We start from the raw sequence: 16,682 nt of genomic DNA on the forward strand, positions 1-16,682 counted from the left end.
TACATGAGTGATACTCAGAGTTCCCTGTATAACTCAGCCTGCAGCCTTGTGTCTTTATATGGTCACAGAACAACCCCTCAGTGACTTCTAATATCCTTATCATTTACAGTAGGGGGTACATTATCCCTTATAATACATGAGTGATACTCAGAGTTCCCTGTATAACTCAGCCTGTAGCCTTGTGCCTTTATATGGTCACAGAACAACCCCTCAGTGACTTCTAATATCCTTATCATTTACAGTAGGGGGTACATTATCCCTTATAATACATGAGTGATACTCAGAGTTCCCTGTATAACTCAGCCTGCAGCCTTGTGCCTTTATATGGTCACAGAACAACCCCTCAGTGACTTCTAATATCCTTATCATTTACAGTAGGGGGTACATTCTCCAGTATAATACATGAGTGATACTCAGAGTTCCCTGTATAACTCAGCCTGTAGCCTTGTGCCTTTATATGGTCACAGAACAACCCCTCAGTGACTTCTAATATCCTTATCATTTACAGTAGGGGGTACATTATCCCTTATAATACATGAGTGATACTCAGAGTTCCCTGTATAACTCAGCCTGCAGCCTTGTGCCTTTATATGGTCACAGAACAACCCCTCAGTGACTTCTAATATCCTTATCATTTACAGTAGGGGGTACATTCTCCAGTATAATACATGAGTGATACTCAGAGTTCCCTGTATAACTCAGCCTGTAGCCTTGTGCCTTTATATGGTCACAGAACAACCCCTCGGTGACTTCTAATATCCTTATCATTTACAGTAGGGGGTACATTATCCCTTATAATACATGAGTGATACTCAGAGTTCCCTGTATAACTCAGCCTGCAGACTTGTGTCTTTATATGGTCACAGAACAACCCCTCAGTGACTTCTAATATCCTTATCATTTACAGTAGGGGGTACATTATCCCTTATAATACATGAGTGATACTCAGAGTTCCCTGTATAACTCAGCCTGTAGCCTTGTGCCTTTATATGGTCACAGAACAACCCCTCGGTGACTTCTAATATCCTTATCATTTACAGTAGGGGGTACATTCTCCAGTATAATACATGAGTTGTCAGTAGAAGTGATAAGAAGTGCAGTAGAGCAGATCTATTGTGTATTACAGTGAGTTGTTAGAGGACTGAGTGTGAGTGAAGAATAAAAGCAGAAGAAAGAAGCTCCAGTAAATGAGAGAACAATAAATGTCTCTGGGGAGTCTCAGTTGTGAGTGGCTGCAGCTGTGTCACATGGTAATGAGTGGGGCGTGTCTGTGAGTTGCTAATCAGCAGTGAGTCATATGAGGGCGGGGTCGGTGTGGGGAAGAGGCAGCAGTGACGTGAGAGAGGGGCGGGCTCAGTGATGTCATTCCTGTCAGCTGTTGTGTTGTACAATGGCAGCCGGAGGGATTGAGAGCGAGGCCTGTGGCAGGGAGTCGGCCCGTGAGTAGAAGAGACGTGAGTAAGAGACAGTGAGAGACAGTGAGAGACAGTGAGAGACAGTCAGGGGAGAGACTGTGAGGAGAGAGAGTTGTGACGGTGAGTGAGGAGGGAAATGAGAGGAGAGAGGAGAGGACACTCCCTAATACACCAGAGTCCTGAGCTGTCTCCTCCCCCCACACAGGGACCGTCTATATAATATTCCCTCATGTCTGTGTCAGTCTGATCAGATTATTATTATTATTATTATTATTATTATTATTGTGCAGTAACAGGAGGGGCACAGGGTGGAGCTGCCATACAGACTGTCACATCAGCAACAAGTCACATGTCTCCTCTCATTTATCAATCTCACCCCCCAACCTCTTCCCACGGGACCTTTCCACTGAATCCGGGACAAGCGCAGCCCTGCGGGTGCAACTGGCTCTGTAGCACTGGTGCAGATAATAATACTAATAATAATAATACCAATAATACCAATAATAATACTAATAATACTAATACTAATAATACTAATACTAATAATACTAATAATACTAATACTAATAATACTAATGCAGGAGCAGTGGTGCATGTAGAGTGTATAATGCGCGGGTCACTACTATCACTGCCCCCCATGTATTTCTGGCCATTGTGTAGGGGTCTGACAGTTGCTATAGAGACTGCTGATTTATTTCTGAAGTTGAAGGAAAGGTGACAGTTGGGTCACAAACGACATTTACTTATAGATGGAACTTTCAGTCCTGAGACTGGACTTACAGACACATATCCCCAAATTAGTGGCACAAATACCCCCCCCCCCCCGCTGCTAAAGAACCATCACCAAAAACTGAAAACCCCAGCGAGGGTCAGACATGTGCTGATTTATTTACCCCAATCTGCTCAAACTGCCAGTTTTCATTCCTAACGCTTTTCTCAGAAGGGCCCTACAGTCCCAATAACCAATTTAGCTGCCCCCCAAGTTAAGACTCATTGTCGGCCGATGCTCCAGTTGCCCAAATACAAGAAGAAATCTGTCGGCACAGGACAAAGGGCCCATTTAATTTGTTTGGTACAAAAGAGAGACCCCCTCGTTCTCTACCTCTAAGGAAGGTCCAGTAATGATGGGGTGTCCCCAGGGCTCACCCCACTCCTCCTTTTATAGAATTCTCACATTGAAATGTCTTACAAATTCAGCTAATTTCCCTGTGTTCACTAAGAAATTTGGGGTTCTGCTATGGGAGAGGGGGGTTTATAATAGGGAAGCACCAAATCCAGGTTTGAGTTTTGGCCAGGATTTTGCCTTTTTCAGCAGGATTCAGATTTGGTCAAATCCTTCTGCCCAGCCAAACCAATTCCTAATTTACATATGCAAATTAGGGGCAGGAGGGAAATCGCGTGACTTTATGTCACAAAACAAGGAAGTAAAAAATGTTTCCCCTTCCCACCCCTAATTAGCATATGCAAATTAGGATTCGGTTCGGTATTCGGCTGAATCTTTTGTGAAGGATTCGGGGCTTCGGCCGAATCCAAAATAGTGGATTCGGCGCATCCCTAGTTTATAATAATTTATTTGCAGAATAACCAACCCAACTGTCACATGAGGCTGTGGGTCATTGTGAAAGGGAATGTTGGATATGGGGCAGAAATCCCGTTAGCTGCCGAAGTCCCGTTAGCTGCCGAAGTCCCGTTAGCTGCCGAAGTCCCGTTAGCTGCCGAAGTCCCGTTAGCTGCCGAAGTCCCGTTAGCTGCCGAAGTCGCATTAGATGCAGGAGCAGGGAGGCAATTTGGAGCCAATTGTAGCCGCACAGAGGCAAATCTGACAGTTGGTTTTAGACACCTCAGTTGTGGGTGGTGTTAGAGCTCGGTGTGACGTATTGATGAATATTGGGACCACCTTTCCCTCATATACTGGGACAATGAGGCCGATTCGTTATCATTCTGAAGCAGATCCGGAGGGGGGCGGCAGATGGAGCAGACTGGCGGCTTATTCGTTAAGGCAGATAATCAATAATAACTTGTAATACACTTTACAACTGGGCTGCTTTGTCTTTATTTAAAGGGTTATGTTCCTAATAATGAGCAGCTTGCCTTTGAGTATTTCTCCTCACTCTCTCTCCCAGTGCGTCTCTATCAGTGAAGATCATGGCGAGTCCGGTGGTGCGTCAGATTGACAAGCAGTTCCTGGTCTGTAGCATCTGTCTGGAGAGATACCACGTTCCCAAGGTGCTGCCCTGTCTGCACACGTTCTGTGAGAGGTGAGTGGCACTTACTGGTCTTGTCACGTGCACGTCTGTAGTCATTCTGGGACAGCAGGTAAGTGCCAGCAGGTAAGTGCCACCTCCTGTTTCTAAGGTGAGTGTCTGTGCCATGCCTGACCATGTCCCAAAAGTGTCAGGTGAGATCCTATGCTGGAGCCATGTTAATGCTCCAGGATCCATCATGTTCTTCCTGACCTCCCTCTCCTGTTTAGATGCCTGCAGAGCTATATCCCACCCCAGAGCCTGACCCTCTCCTGCCCAGTCTGCCGCCAAACCTCCATCTTGCCCGAGAAAGGAGTCTCCGCCTTGCAGAACAACTTCTTCATTACAAACCTGATGGAGGTCCTGCAGCGCAGCCCAGAGAGTGGGCGCCAGGAGCAGAGTGTCCTGCCGAGTGAGGGCCAAGTAGCCGGGACCCCATTATCATGCCCAAACCACCAGGGCAAGGTAAGGCCCCTCCAGTGGATATTTAGTATTGACCTCATAGTCCCTCCAACTGGGGGCTCTAACACCCATCTCAGAAACATTTTATATTGATAATAACAGTTGTGTGGTCCAACAAGTCCAACCTCAAAGCTCTACTAAATGATCCAGAGGTCCCTCTATCACAATGAGATCCATATAATACTCTCATACTCCCATGTAGATAGCAAAGTACTCAGATAATACTTCCCACGTTGCATCATGCCCCCCCCCACAACATCTCAAAACTCATTTGTAATCCAACTCCCAGTGTCCAAGCCTTGCTCTCAGTCATGTTCTCTCTTATTGGCAGACAATGGAGTATTACTGTGGCCCCTGTGAGACGGCCATGTGTGTGGAGTGCACCGAGGGGGAGCACCGGGAGCATTGCACCGTCCCACTGAAAGATGTGGTGGAGCAACACAAGACATCGCTACGCAACCAACTGGAGAGTATTAAGAGCAGGTACCAACAAGACAATCCACACCCTCATCCTCCTGTGCCGTGTACCCCCTGCCCCCCGACATTATCCCTCACCCCCACTGTGATTCCTTATATCACTATATCCTTATATCACTCATCACCGTCCACTTCTCTCCCCAATTCTACAAGTGTGAGAAAGGATCTTACACTCATTGAGATGCCCATCACTGGCCTATTGAATGCTGCAATGTCATTGGTCAGATAAATAGAGGCTCCTATAGCCAGCAGCAGGGTCTGATTGGCTCACTGAGATACCGTGACAAATGCCGGTGGGACACCTCCAATCAGGACTTGTCGGCTGAGTTTCTGGTGGTGGCAGTGGAGGGTCACATCAGCATTTGGGGGGGAGGGTGGCTCCAGTGGTGACATGTAGAAACCCATTGGCTGGAAAACCTCATGTTTGCTGCAACTAGAACTTACAACCAGGCTCAGTCTGCTTTGTATTGGCTTCTACTCTGCCCGAATGCTGGCTACTTCTCTGATGGAATGGGCCAGTCTGATTGGCCAGATGGGCTGGGGTAAGACCCTGGGGGAGGAGACGGGGACTAGTGGGTAACACAGTTGACAGTACGTTGCTGTACATACAGTTTTGGCCCATTTCAGTGTCTCCGTCTCAGTATGTTCATTAGGAGCAGCCAAACAATTCCCTAATTCCTATAATAAAAGACCTTTGTCCCACTGGCTAATTGAGATGATCCCTGACTTGTTGTTTCTCAGGATTCCTCAGCTGACCTCGGCCATTGACCTTGTGACTGACATCAGCCGACAGGTGAGCGAGAGGAAGAATTCGGCTGTCAATGAGATTTGCTCTGCCTTTGAGGAGCTGGAAAAGGCTCTTCAGCACAGAAAGAGTGCTCTGCTGCAGGACCTGGAGGCAATCTGTGTGAATAAGCAGAAGGTAAGAGACAAGCTATAGACCAGCCTAGAGCCACAATCTATTCCTCCCACATGTCTATTCCAATTACTTTCCTAACATCTCCAGCAATTTGTGTTGCTGAATTTCTTCAAGTCCAGCAGCAGAAATCTTGTTTAAATAAAAATTCCTTTATTAGGACCTGGATAAGTGATGTTTCAGGCTACACGGAGACTTTTTTTTCAAGCTCACCAAACACTAAACAATTCAGCTTTTTATAGAGAAACCTATTGCGCCATCTAGTGGCATTATCTTTATAAATTTGTTACAATTTCCAGCAGGTTTGTTACAATGTCACACCTTGATGTCCGTTAACTCTTAACAACTGTTGCACAACCACATGTTAAACAAGTTTCTGTAAGACACAAGGTTTAAAAACAATTAAATATCTTGCAAATCATATTCCCTATTGAATCCCTGGGGAGTGAGTGTTTCTAGTCTCCTGAGCCACATGATTTCTTTGTTAAGAAGCCCTTTGGTCCAGTCAGCCCCACGTTGCATTCTGGGTACATTATCCACAACCTGATTCTTTAGCTGCTCTACCCCGAGGCACTTTTCCACTAAATGAGAGTTTTGCTCCACTGTCTTTGTCCTTATGATTAGTGTTCCCTTACACGTTCTCTAACTGGGGGACTCGTCTGACCCACATACATTAACTCGCATGGGATTATTATGGGGGTGCCCATGAGCGGATGGTAAATGACATCACCTTTCTGGCAGTTGGAGCAGCAGCTGAAACTCAAACATGGGAAGGTTCCACATTTGCCGGGACCTTAAAAACTTTGGTCTTTTCCACTCCCAAATCTGATTTAGTCAACATTGATCCAATTATTTTATTCCTTTTATATGACATCATTGGTGGTGAGTAGAACCAAGTTACCCCAGGGATACCGCCCCTCAACACTCCCCAGTGTCTCCTAAAGATATTGGCCACCTGGTGGCTTAAACATTAAACCTCTAGACAAAGGGAATACGATCTGTTTGTCCTTTATGTCGGACGTTAACTGTATTTATTCTTTCTGATTTCTCTACCTCCTCCCGTTGCTTTTGTAGACGTTTATTAGGGTTCCCTCAGGGGCGCTCCACCAATGAGGCGAGTTGAGACACTCACCTCAGGCAGCAGCGCCCCCCTGGTTGCCAGGGGCGGCAAAAATGCCGCTCCTCGTAACTAAGAGCCGAATTGCCGGTTTTCAAACTGGAAATTCGGCTCTTCTAGTGCAGAGAGCACTATTGCACTATTGCACTCTCTGCACTAAGCATGGCGGACCGCCCCTGCCCTCTCCGGCGTGGAAAGGTTAGTGCCGTGGGGAGGGGTGGGGGCGGCATAATAGCAAGAATCGCCCCCGGGTTCCCTCTCTTCCTAAAAGTTTCCTGCATCTCGTCCAATCTCCCACCCAGCAGTTCTTCATCACGTACAATACGTTTGACTCTATTGTGATTTTGCTAATGATTTTTCCACAATGCGAACGCATCATCAATAAAGCGAAACCATCTAAGGCAAGATTTTGAGAACCACCTATTGGTGTATACAAACTGTTCTTCAAATCTATTCATGAAAATGTTCTCATAGGACGGGGCCACCTTCGACCCCATTGCCGTACCCCTCAACTGCAGAGAAAACTTCTTCCGAAAGACAAAGTAATTATTGTGAAGAACCATCTCCAAATATTGTAGAACAAACTTTTTTTGAGTGCCATCCATTGCTGGATCTTGGTCCAGCTCAATGCGGACCACCTCCACTCCAGATGTAAAGGGTCTCCACATCAAGCCCCCCAGTTAGAGAACGTGTAAGGGAACACAAATCATAAGGACAAAGACAGTGGAGCAAAACTCTCATTTAGTGGAAAAGTGCCTCGGGGTAGAGCAGCTAAAGAATCAGGTTGTGGATAATGTACCCAGAATGCAACGTGGGGCTGACTGGACCAGAGGGCTTCTTAACAAAGAAATCATGTGGATCAGGAGACTAGAAACACGTCACAAATTTATAAAGATAATGCCACTAGATGGCGCAATAGGTTTCTCTATAAAAAGCTGAATTGTTTAGTGTTTGGTGAGCTTGAAAAAAGTCTCAGTGTAGCCTGAAACGTCACTTATCCAGGTCCTGACAGTGGTCCTAATAAAGGAATTTTTATTTCAACAAGATTTCTGCTGCTGGACTTCAAGAAATTCATTTGAGAGGATTGGAAAGTGTCCAGGTACGTACATCAGGACCCCCAGACTTAAGGAAGTAGGAGCAGATTCCACTAACCACTAACTTGCGAAAGATTTGGCCGAACCGGAGCCGAATCCTAATTTGCATATGCAAATTAGGATGGGAAGGGGAAAACTTTTTTTACTTCCTTGTTTTGTGACAAGATGTAATGCAATTTCCCTCCCCGCCCCTAATTTGCATATGCAAATTCAGTTCGACCGGGCAGAAGGATTCAGCCGAATCCGAATCCTGCTGAAAAAGGCCGAATCCCAACCCGAATCCTGGATTCAGTGCATCCCTACTACTGATAATCTTTCTGACGGGAGGTGGCAATGGTGCCCCCATGCAGAAGTTGATTCTGTTTTTTTTCAGTTTTTGTGATTTGTAGATGGCCGGAAGTATTTGCCTAACCAATGACTTGTATGTATCTATGGCTTATGCTTTCCCAGCCACTGCCTGGCACTGAGTGCTCCAACCGTGATCTTCACCTGTTACCGATTGGCATTTAGTGATAGATATGAGTTTTATAAATGTAATTTGTTTTGGTTCTTCCATTTCTTTTTTTCAAGGTCCTCCAGTCTCAGCTGTCCTCCCTACAGCAAGGTTTGGACAACATGGAGAGCAGCGTGCGTTTTACAGAACAAGCCCTGGGTCACGGCTCAGAAACAGAAGTCTTGTTGGTGAGGAAACAAATGAGCGAGCGACTCAATGAACTGGCCTCGCGTGAGTTTCCACTCCATCCCCAGCAGAACCCACAACTTGAGTTTCGAGTGGAAACTGAGGGACTCAGACGCTCCCTACAGAACCTGGGGGCCCTGCTCACCACAAATGCTGTTGCGTATGCATCAGTGGCCACAGGAGAAGGCTTACGCCAAGCCCTGGTCGCACAACAGACCTCAGTTACAGTTACCACCAAGGACATGGATGGCGAGTTGGTTCGCAGTGGCAATGCCACCCTAAAAGCCCAAATCACAGGCCCAGATGGAGGAGCACAAGAGGGAGAGGTGACCGACAATAAGAATGGAACATATGAGGTTGTGTACACATTGCGCATAGAAGGGGAGCACCTCTTATCTTTAAGGCTTTATGGACAACCTCTGCGTGGAAGTCCTTACCGAGTGCGAGCAGTAAAACCTGGGGATGTGCCGCCTTCTCCTGAGGATGTCAAGCGCCGGGTCAAGTCTCCAAGTGGGGGTCACATTCGACAGAAGGCTGTGAGGAGACCCTCTAGCATGTACAGTACTAACAAGAAGAAGGAGAATCCCATAGAAGATGAGATGATACTAAGAGTGGGTGAGAGGAGGAGAATATTGGGTGGGGATAATTTGCTGCAAAGCATGGGATGGAGATTTCTATTAATATAACCTAAGGAAAGTTTTGGGGTCTGCTAAAGACTGTCAGGATGAGATTCCACATTGGGGCACTGATTATATTAACACAACATAGGGAATGTTTGGCATCTGCTCCATGAATGGGATTCTGTAGGCACTGAAACTTAACATAAGGGAATCTGTTCTGGGGAACTATGTAATTAGTTGGATGGGATTCCAGATACACCATTGATAATACTGATAGAAGAGAGAGAAATGTTTCTTATCACTGGGAATGTTCTGGTCGCTTATCTAATGTACCATCTTGCACTTTTCCAGGCTCCCGAGGGAGAGATAAAGGGGAATTCTCCAATTTACAGGGAATCTCAACCTCCGGCAATAATCGCATAGTTGTGGCCGACAGCAATAACCAGTGTATCCAGGTAAAGAGACACAAGTGTCATATCTTAGACCTTTGTCCATTCCCTAGATCTACCCACCCTCTCATCTCCCCCATGCTTCTCTTCTCAGGTCTTCACCAACGATGGCCTATTCAAGCTGAGATTTGGGATCCGGGGTAGGTCCCCAGGGCAGTTGCAGCGTCCAACAGGAGTAGCAGTGGATATGAATGGAGATATTGTTGTAGCAGATTATGACAATCGCTGGGTCAGCATCTTTTCACCTGAGGGCAAGTTCAAGGTAATAGATTTCTAGAGGAGTCTTGTGCTTTATGATAATGACGAGTCTTCTATTTAAATGCTTTTCTCCTCAGTTTTCTTCTTTCTCCAGGTCTTCCTACATTTCCATATGTTCCCCTTTCACCACCCATTTCCAATGACTTCTTTCTGACGTAACTAGAGTTTTCGCTGCCTCCCCCTCCCATGTTATTTTCTTTTTGCAGAACAAAATTGGTGTAGGGCGTCTCATGGGGCCCAAAGGAGTGGCCGTGGACCGTAATGGACACCTAATTGTAATAGACAACAAATCCTGCTGCATCTTCATCTTCCAGTCCAATGGGAAGCTTGTGGGGAGATTTGGGGCACGTGGACCTGGGGACAAGCAACAACCTGGGGCTCTAGATGGTAATAATTGAAGGAAGTGTATGGGGATTTGGAATTATGTTTATTGGAGCTTTGGAAGGAGACAAGACTCTATACTATATATACTATATATGCTATACTGTAGAACTTGCCAGCCTGTGGGTTCTGTAAGAATTCTCTGCATTTATTTTGGACAAGAACTTGATTAAAGAATTGTGATCCTTCCAAAGAAGTTTTAGGCAGCGAGCCGCACGCTCTGTATTAAGGAATAATATTATTAGGTTATGATGAACAATTTGTTTTGGAGTGGAAAGGGCTTTGGGGAAGAAGAAGAAAATGATGCTGAGAAGTGAAAAAAAAAATGGATAAAAGGCCTGGAGGGCCCAAAATGTTGCCTTTACTTTATTACTGTTTTTGGGCTGAAAAAGATTTGCATCACTTACATTTCTGCAGTGCTTTTAATATTATTTGCTGATCTCCAGAGCAGCACCCGGTACCATGAATAGCTGCTCTTTGAAGGCTCTGAGCTCTACACAACAGTACTGGGCTACAAGGTGGGCTACAAGGTGGGCTAGAAGATGGGGCAGAAGGGAAACTTAAAGGGCCAGTGATGTGGATAAAGTCTATGGTAGAATAGAAGAGAATTTGTTACATTTAGAATTGGGAACGGTGGTTTCATATGAAGAGGAATAAGAGACATCTTTTTATTAAGGGGTTGGAATAAAGTTGGGACTGATATGGGGTAAAAGGGAATCTTTTATGGAAGATAAAAAAAACTAGGGAATTAAATGTGGTAAGATTGGGGTACTCGTGTTTTATTTGGAGTTTAATTGTATTTTGTTTTGGCCCAGGTCCCCATTTCGTGGCAGTGAATAACAAGAATGAGATTGTGGTCACAGATTTTCACAACCACTCAGTCAAGGTAAGTTGTAGTGAGTGTCTATGTGTCAGATTGGATCCAACATGGAGGATTTGGTGCAGCCCTAATAAGAAATTCAGAAATGAAATGTTTGCAAATGAAGCAATTGTTTCAGAGTGATAAAAGGTCATAAACCCCAACTGGTGTAAGAAGGCAAAGAGGCAAGAGGAAAGGGCTCTGTTCTACAAGGAGGGACTATTTCCCTGGAACCCCATTGTGGAATATTTAATGCGCCCCTCTTTTACTTTGGCTGAGTTTGACCAATTATTCTGTAATCCTTCATGTGTTCAACCAGGTCTACAGCGCAGATGGGGAGTTCCTCTTCAAGTTTGGATCCCATGGAGAGGGGAATGGCCAGTTTAATGCCCCCACTGGAATTGCTGTGGATTCGAATGGAAATATAATCGTGGCTGACTGGGGCAACAGCAGAATACAGGTGAGGAAAACGGCGGGGCATTAGTTAGTGCAAGTGGCAAAAGGATGAAGAATCATTTGATACAAGTGAGGAGAGGTACAGGGCATCCACGTGTAGAGATAGGGAAAGAAGTGGGGTGTCCATAATAGAGACGTAAGGAGAGGCACAAGGCATCAGTTGTAGAGATGGGGAAAGAAGTGGGGTATCCATGAAAGAGACGTAAGGAGTGGCACAGGGATTGACTATTAGAGGAGACAATTGTTAGGAGACAGAAGCACATGCAGGGCATTATGGGGGTCTGGTTATGTGTCTCCGAGAATCCCTGTCTGTGAGGGAAGCCCTGCATCCAATGTGATTGTGGAATAGGGATGGACATGTCCCAGAATTCCCTGGCTTTTAGAGCAGCAATGTGTGAGAGGTTCTTGAGGTTAGGGTTAGATGAAAGATGGATGAAGCAGAGATGTGTGGTGGGTTCTTGAGGTAGAAGAGATGGAAGATTACCCAGAATTCCCTGGCATTCACTGAAAGAGAGATGTGTGGTGGGTCCGTGAGATGGAAGATTACCCAGAATTCCCTGGCTTACAGAGAAAGACAGATGTGGTGGGTGCAGAATTCATTGGTTTGATGCTAAATTGCTTCTTTCTGTTTCTGATTGAGGTGTTTGACAGCTCAGGTTCATTCCTGTCCTACATAAACACCATGGGGGACCCACTGTACGGCCCCCAAGGTCTGGCTCTGACCTCAGATGGACACGTGGTGGTCGCCGACTCTGGGAACCACTGCTTCAAGGTGTATCGTTACCTGCAATGATGGGCCACGGCTTTATCTGCCAGTTCCTCACCCAACTTTATGTCAAGCCTGAAGTGATGTCGTCTTCTTCTTGTGAACTCAATGTGTCCTGCAGCCAAGCTCATGCTGTGCCAGATACTGCTACATGTTTTCTGCAGCACCGGGTGCACCACGCCTGACCCCTACAGACTGGTATCTATCCAGGCTTATACCCATTCCTGCCCAGCTTGGCCTTGCTGTGTTTGTCTGTCGGCCCTCAGATAATACTGTAAATGAGTAACTTCTTCATGGAATTCCTGCCAAGGTGGCCTCTGCCTGGCAGCTGAATGTTTGCCCAGGACTAGGAATAACAGTGACATGGGTTGGTTTTCTGGGCTGCTGTTACCCACTCCTGGTCAGTTCTCTTTGGAATGTTTACAGACTGGAGTTTGTCATGGGGTCACATGTGGTGGTGCCGGGGATCTCGTGGCACACAATGGATCCACTTCCCAGATGGACTTGGACTTACTAAACCACTGGCTCTCTGGCCTCCATTGCTTGCACTAGAAGGGTTGGGGTTCAAAGTGGTCCTGATTTCAGGGGATTCCTTCTGTGTTCCCTCAGAATCTCCACTGAGGAACGTACTGGAATTCTGGCTCTAGAAGGGAATGATTTTTTTTTTTTTTGTATTTTTACTCTTCAGTTACAGGGTATCTTACCCCAAGCACATGCTTATAACTAGGGCCCATGTAAGGGGCCCCACTGCTAATCTGATCTGTAACCACTGGCCAATGGTCCAGGCTTAACGCTCTCGAAAATAAGGACATTCAGTATTTAGCTCAACTGAACTCCTTCTATGTCCAAATGGCCCTCCCCTCCTCCGTATATTTGATTTATTGTTAAATGTGTCTCTATGGGAAGCACTGGAGGAACTTTCCTTATCTGGGTTTTGGACCTGGGATTGTACAAAGATGTTCTACACATTTCAGTCACATCTACTGACCTGGGAGCAGAGCACCCTAAAATGGGGCATGGGGGCGAGTAGATAAGAATGAATATATATATTATAGGGAAATTACAGATCATTCCAATGATATATATATATATATATATATACAGAATATCAGATGGAGGTGAGAGACCACTCACAGGGACAATCCAATGCACAGAGTTGGGCACTTACTGTCAGGGCGGTACCTGAGAATGAACAAAGGTATGTGATTGGTCAGTAACAGAAGAGGAGCTGAACTGTAACGGGGTATATGCAGATGACTAGAGGCAAAGCTACAGCAGAGGAGGACATTGGGGTACCCACCATAAGGGAGGTTTAATATAAAGAAGGGAATTGCGAGGGTGCCAGTGCCACTATAATGGATTGGGGGGTATTTTTGAATTCACGGAGCTCATGGGAAAACTAAGGGAGGAGAACTCAGGTGGGTCCCACACAATGGCAGGAAGATGGGGCGCCTGCTCTCAGGGTGGGACGTTAGAATAAATATGAGGGGCATTTACTGAATGTAACACTTTTCAGGTGTCACAGGGTCTCCCCTATCCAGGGGGCTGCACTTTACTGTCATCTCTCATTCATCTGCCCCAGGCTTAGCCCCTCACTCCAGACTTTGCCCCGGCCCATCTGCCCCCCAGTACAGTGTCCTACAGGCACAATTATTGGGGGACACTCCATTACTCAGTACTGAAGGGGTGATCAACACACAAGCGTTTTGGGGCTGTGCCAATGAAGGGGTGTCAGACAAAGGGGCACATTCCCAAATCGTTGTATGCGGTCTGTTGCCACAATAAACACAGGGGATCCCCCCAGGGAGAAGCAGGAGTGTGGGCGGCTTTGTTTCTTTGAATTTTAGGTCCCAGCCGCACCCCAACCAGGGCCAAAACACTGAGAGCTGGAATTGAATGTATACGGCACATTCCTATTATCAGGGGGTGTAACCTCAACTCCACTGACTCTCTAACGGGGGACATTCTATAGAGTCAATGCCCCGTCTCCCCCTCCTCAGCCAAATCCCCATGATCCCTATTACCTCTATTCTCTGTGTCTATACTGGGGCCCCAAGCAGTTCTACAGGTGTCGGACACAGGGGGGCTCCCTAGCAATGACCACCCATTCTAACCATCTGTCTGATCATTATTGAGAATTATTGGGGTGTCCCTGCTTTGTGTCTGTTACTTTTTATTGAGAATTATTGGGGTGTCCGGCTTTTTATGCTTTGCTGTTATACTGTACTTGCACTGAATGTAACATTTCCTGGGGTGCAATATGGAGCGGCAGCAAGTAGTCCTGCATTCACCCTGAGATTGGGGTCTCGCCCTGTGTATTAGGCACATAATCACTGATGGGGGGCAAGAGGTTCATTATAGAGTTCTGATTAAAAAGGAAAACAATATGGCAGCTCCCTCCTACACTATAGCGCTATATATATATAGAGAGAGAGAGAAGGCATGTTGTGGGCACACAATGTACCCTTAGTCTGTATGTGCCATAGGCAGTGTGCCACCCCCCACCTTTAGGAGGAGAAATGGAGGAGATGTAAAGAGTCGGTGGGCAGGTTTGTGTTTGGCCAAAAGCTTCAATATATTTGCCACCATTTTGTTTTTCCACCCAATGTTTTGTAAGGAATAAACTGCTCACAGCAAATAAACCCGTATCACACGTCTCATACATGTAATGTGTATATATATATATATATATATATACAGATGCAGCCACTTTGGTTTGTCTGTTTGACACAGAATAACTAAACACAGATATCCCATTTATCTCATTTAACACAGAAAACTGCATCACAACATCCCATCTAATTAAAGCATTCACCATTGTGAACAATGGTGCTTTGGTATGCTAATGAAAAGGTTAAATGCATTAAATGAGTTAAGATGACTTTAGATAGCACAGTTTATTCAATTAACCCTGAGTCATGACGCATTTAACTCACAAATCAAAGTGGCTTCATCTGTATATATATATATATGTGTGTAGTACCATGACTTGCCTCTAGTCTGACTCCTGCCCTAGGGGCACAACCTGCTGACTGGCAACTCCCAACAGATCATGTTAACTTGGCCATAACTGTGCACATTCCAGCCTTGTATGTTATGTCTAGTGAGCTTACAATCTAAGGACCCTATCTCATTCCCATTAGTCTCTGCCCCAGTGAGTTTACAATCTAAGGTTCCTATCACATTCCCATCAGTCTCTGCCCCAGTGAGCTTACAATCTAAGGTCCCTATCTCATTCCCATCAGTCTCAGCCCCAGTGAGTTTACAATCTAAGGTCCCTATCCCATTCCCATCAGTCCCTGTCCCAGTGAGCTTACAATCTAAGGTCCCTATCACATTCCCATCAGTCTCTGCCCCAGTGAGTTTACAATCTAAGGTTCCTATCACATTCCCATCAGTCTCTGCCCCAGTGAGCTTACAATCTAAGGTCCCTATCTCATTCCCATCAGCCCCAGTGAGTTTACAATCTAAGGTCCCTATCACATTCCCATCAGTCTCTGCCCCAGTGAGCTTACAATCTAAGGTCCCTATCTCATTCCCATCAGTCCCTGCCCCAGTGAGTTTACAATCTAAGGTCCCTATCACATTCCCATCAGTCCCTGTCCCAGTGAGCTTACAATATAGTCTCCCTATCACATTCCCATCAGTCCCTGCCCCAGTGAGCTTACAATCTAAGGTCCCTATCACATTCCCATCAGTCCCTGCCCCAGTGAGCTTACAATCTAAGGTCCCTATCACATTCCCATCAGTCCCTGTCCCAGTGAGCTTACAATCTAGTCTCCCTATCACATTCCCATCAGTCCCTGCCCCAGTGAGCTTACAATCTAAGGTCCCTATTACATTCCTATCAGTCCGTGCCCCAGTGAGCTTACAATCTAAGGTCCCTATTACATTTACTCACATACTAAAGCCTGCCCATTTGGGAGGCCAGACATCTTTGATTTTCTCCTATGGAAACAGACGAAGTGACTAAACCAATAATATAATTGAGAGTAGGAAATAGCTGCAGCAGTTCTTATGGTAACTTTGCCCGTCCTTTCAGGTTTCATAAACTCCAGTGTCTCAGTCTTGTGGGTCGTGTGAGAGGCTTGTGGCCGGGCCAACTGCTCGGGGTGCCCCTATTCTGCTGGTTTGTTTGGCTCATTACGTCTGTAGAAGTCAATACGAGGCACAAAACCCAGGAATAAGGATATTTGGTGCTTTCCCTTTTCTTTAATGGACCTGCTGAAACCAAACAGCTTCATTATTGTAGCTGCAAAAACAATTCTACAGAGAAAATTCTTGAAGGAGAAAAAGAAGAAATAAAAGGCGATGCTGTGTTGCCACAGTGCCGCTGACAAGTCAAGAAGCCGAAAAGTGCCGCTGTTCATCGCCTGCGGCCACACCACCCTGAAAGTGCCTGATCTCGTCTGATCTCAGAAGTGATACAGGGTCGGGCCTGGTTAGTACCTGGATGGGAGACCGCCTGGGTATGCCAGGTGTCGTAGTAC

The 16,682-nt window shown here is 45.9% G+C and overlaps 1 protein-coding gene and 1 pseudogene across 4 annotated transcripts; both read left to right on the plus strand.

Moving 5' to 3' along the window:
* The first annotated feature begins 1,304 nt into the window (after positions 1-1,304).
* trim3.L (tripartite motif containing 3 L homeolog) lies at positions 1,305-14,834 on the plus strand. 4 transcript variants are annotated; one of them, XM_018247826.2, is made up of 12 exons: positions 1,305-1,439; positions 3,539-3,673; positions 3,889-4,123; positions 4,452-4,603; positions 5,339-5,519; positions 8,295-9,018; positions 9,375-9,478; positions 9,567-9,734; positions 9,937-10,117; positions 10,927-10,997; positions 11,290-11,430; positions 12,067-14,834. In XM_018247826.2, exons 2-12 carry the CDS (start codon positions 3,561-3,563, stop codon positions 12,217-12,219), a joined length of 2,223 nt encoding a protein of 740 aa, XP_018103315.1. In that variant the 5' UTR covers positions 1,305-1,439; positions 3,539-3,560; the 3' UTR covers positions 12,220-14,834. The 4 variants fall into 4 exon arrangements, with proteins under 4 accessions (XP_018103315.1, XP_018103313.1, XP_041438823.1 ...); XM_018247824.2 differs by having other exon boundaries at positions 1,306-1,454; XM_041582889.1 differs by having other exon boundaries at positions 1,350-1,458.
* A 1,729-nt stretch (positions 14,835-16,563) lies between these two features.
* On the plus strand, positions 16,564-16,682 carry LOC121400277 (annotated as a pseudogene).

Source organism: Xenopus laevis, chromosome 2L, assembly GCF_017654675.1.
Source record: "Xenopus laevis strain J_2021 chromosome 2L, Xenopus_laevis_v10.1, whole genome shotgun sequence".
Taxonomy (NCBI): Eukaryota; Metazoa; Chordata; class Amphibia; order Anura; family Pipidae; genus Xenopus; species Xenopus laevis.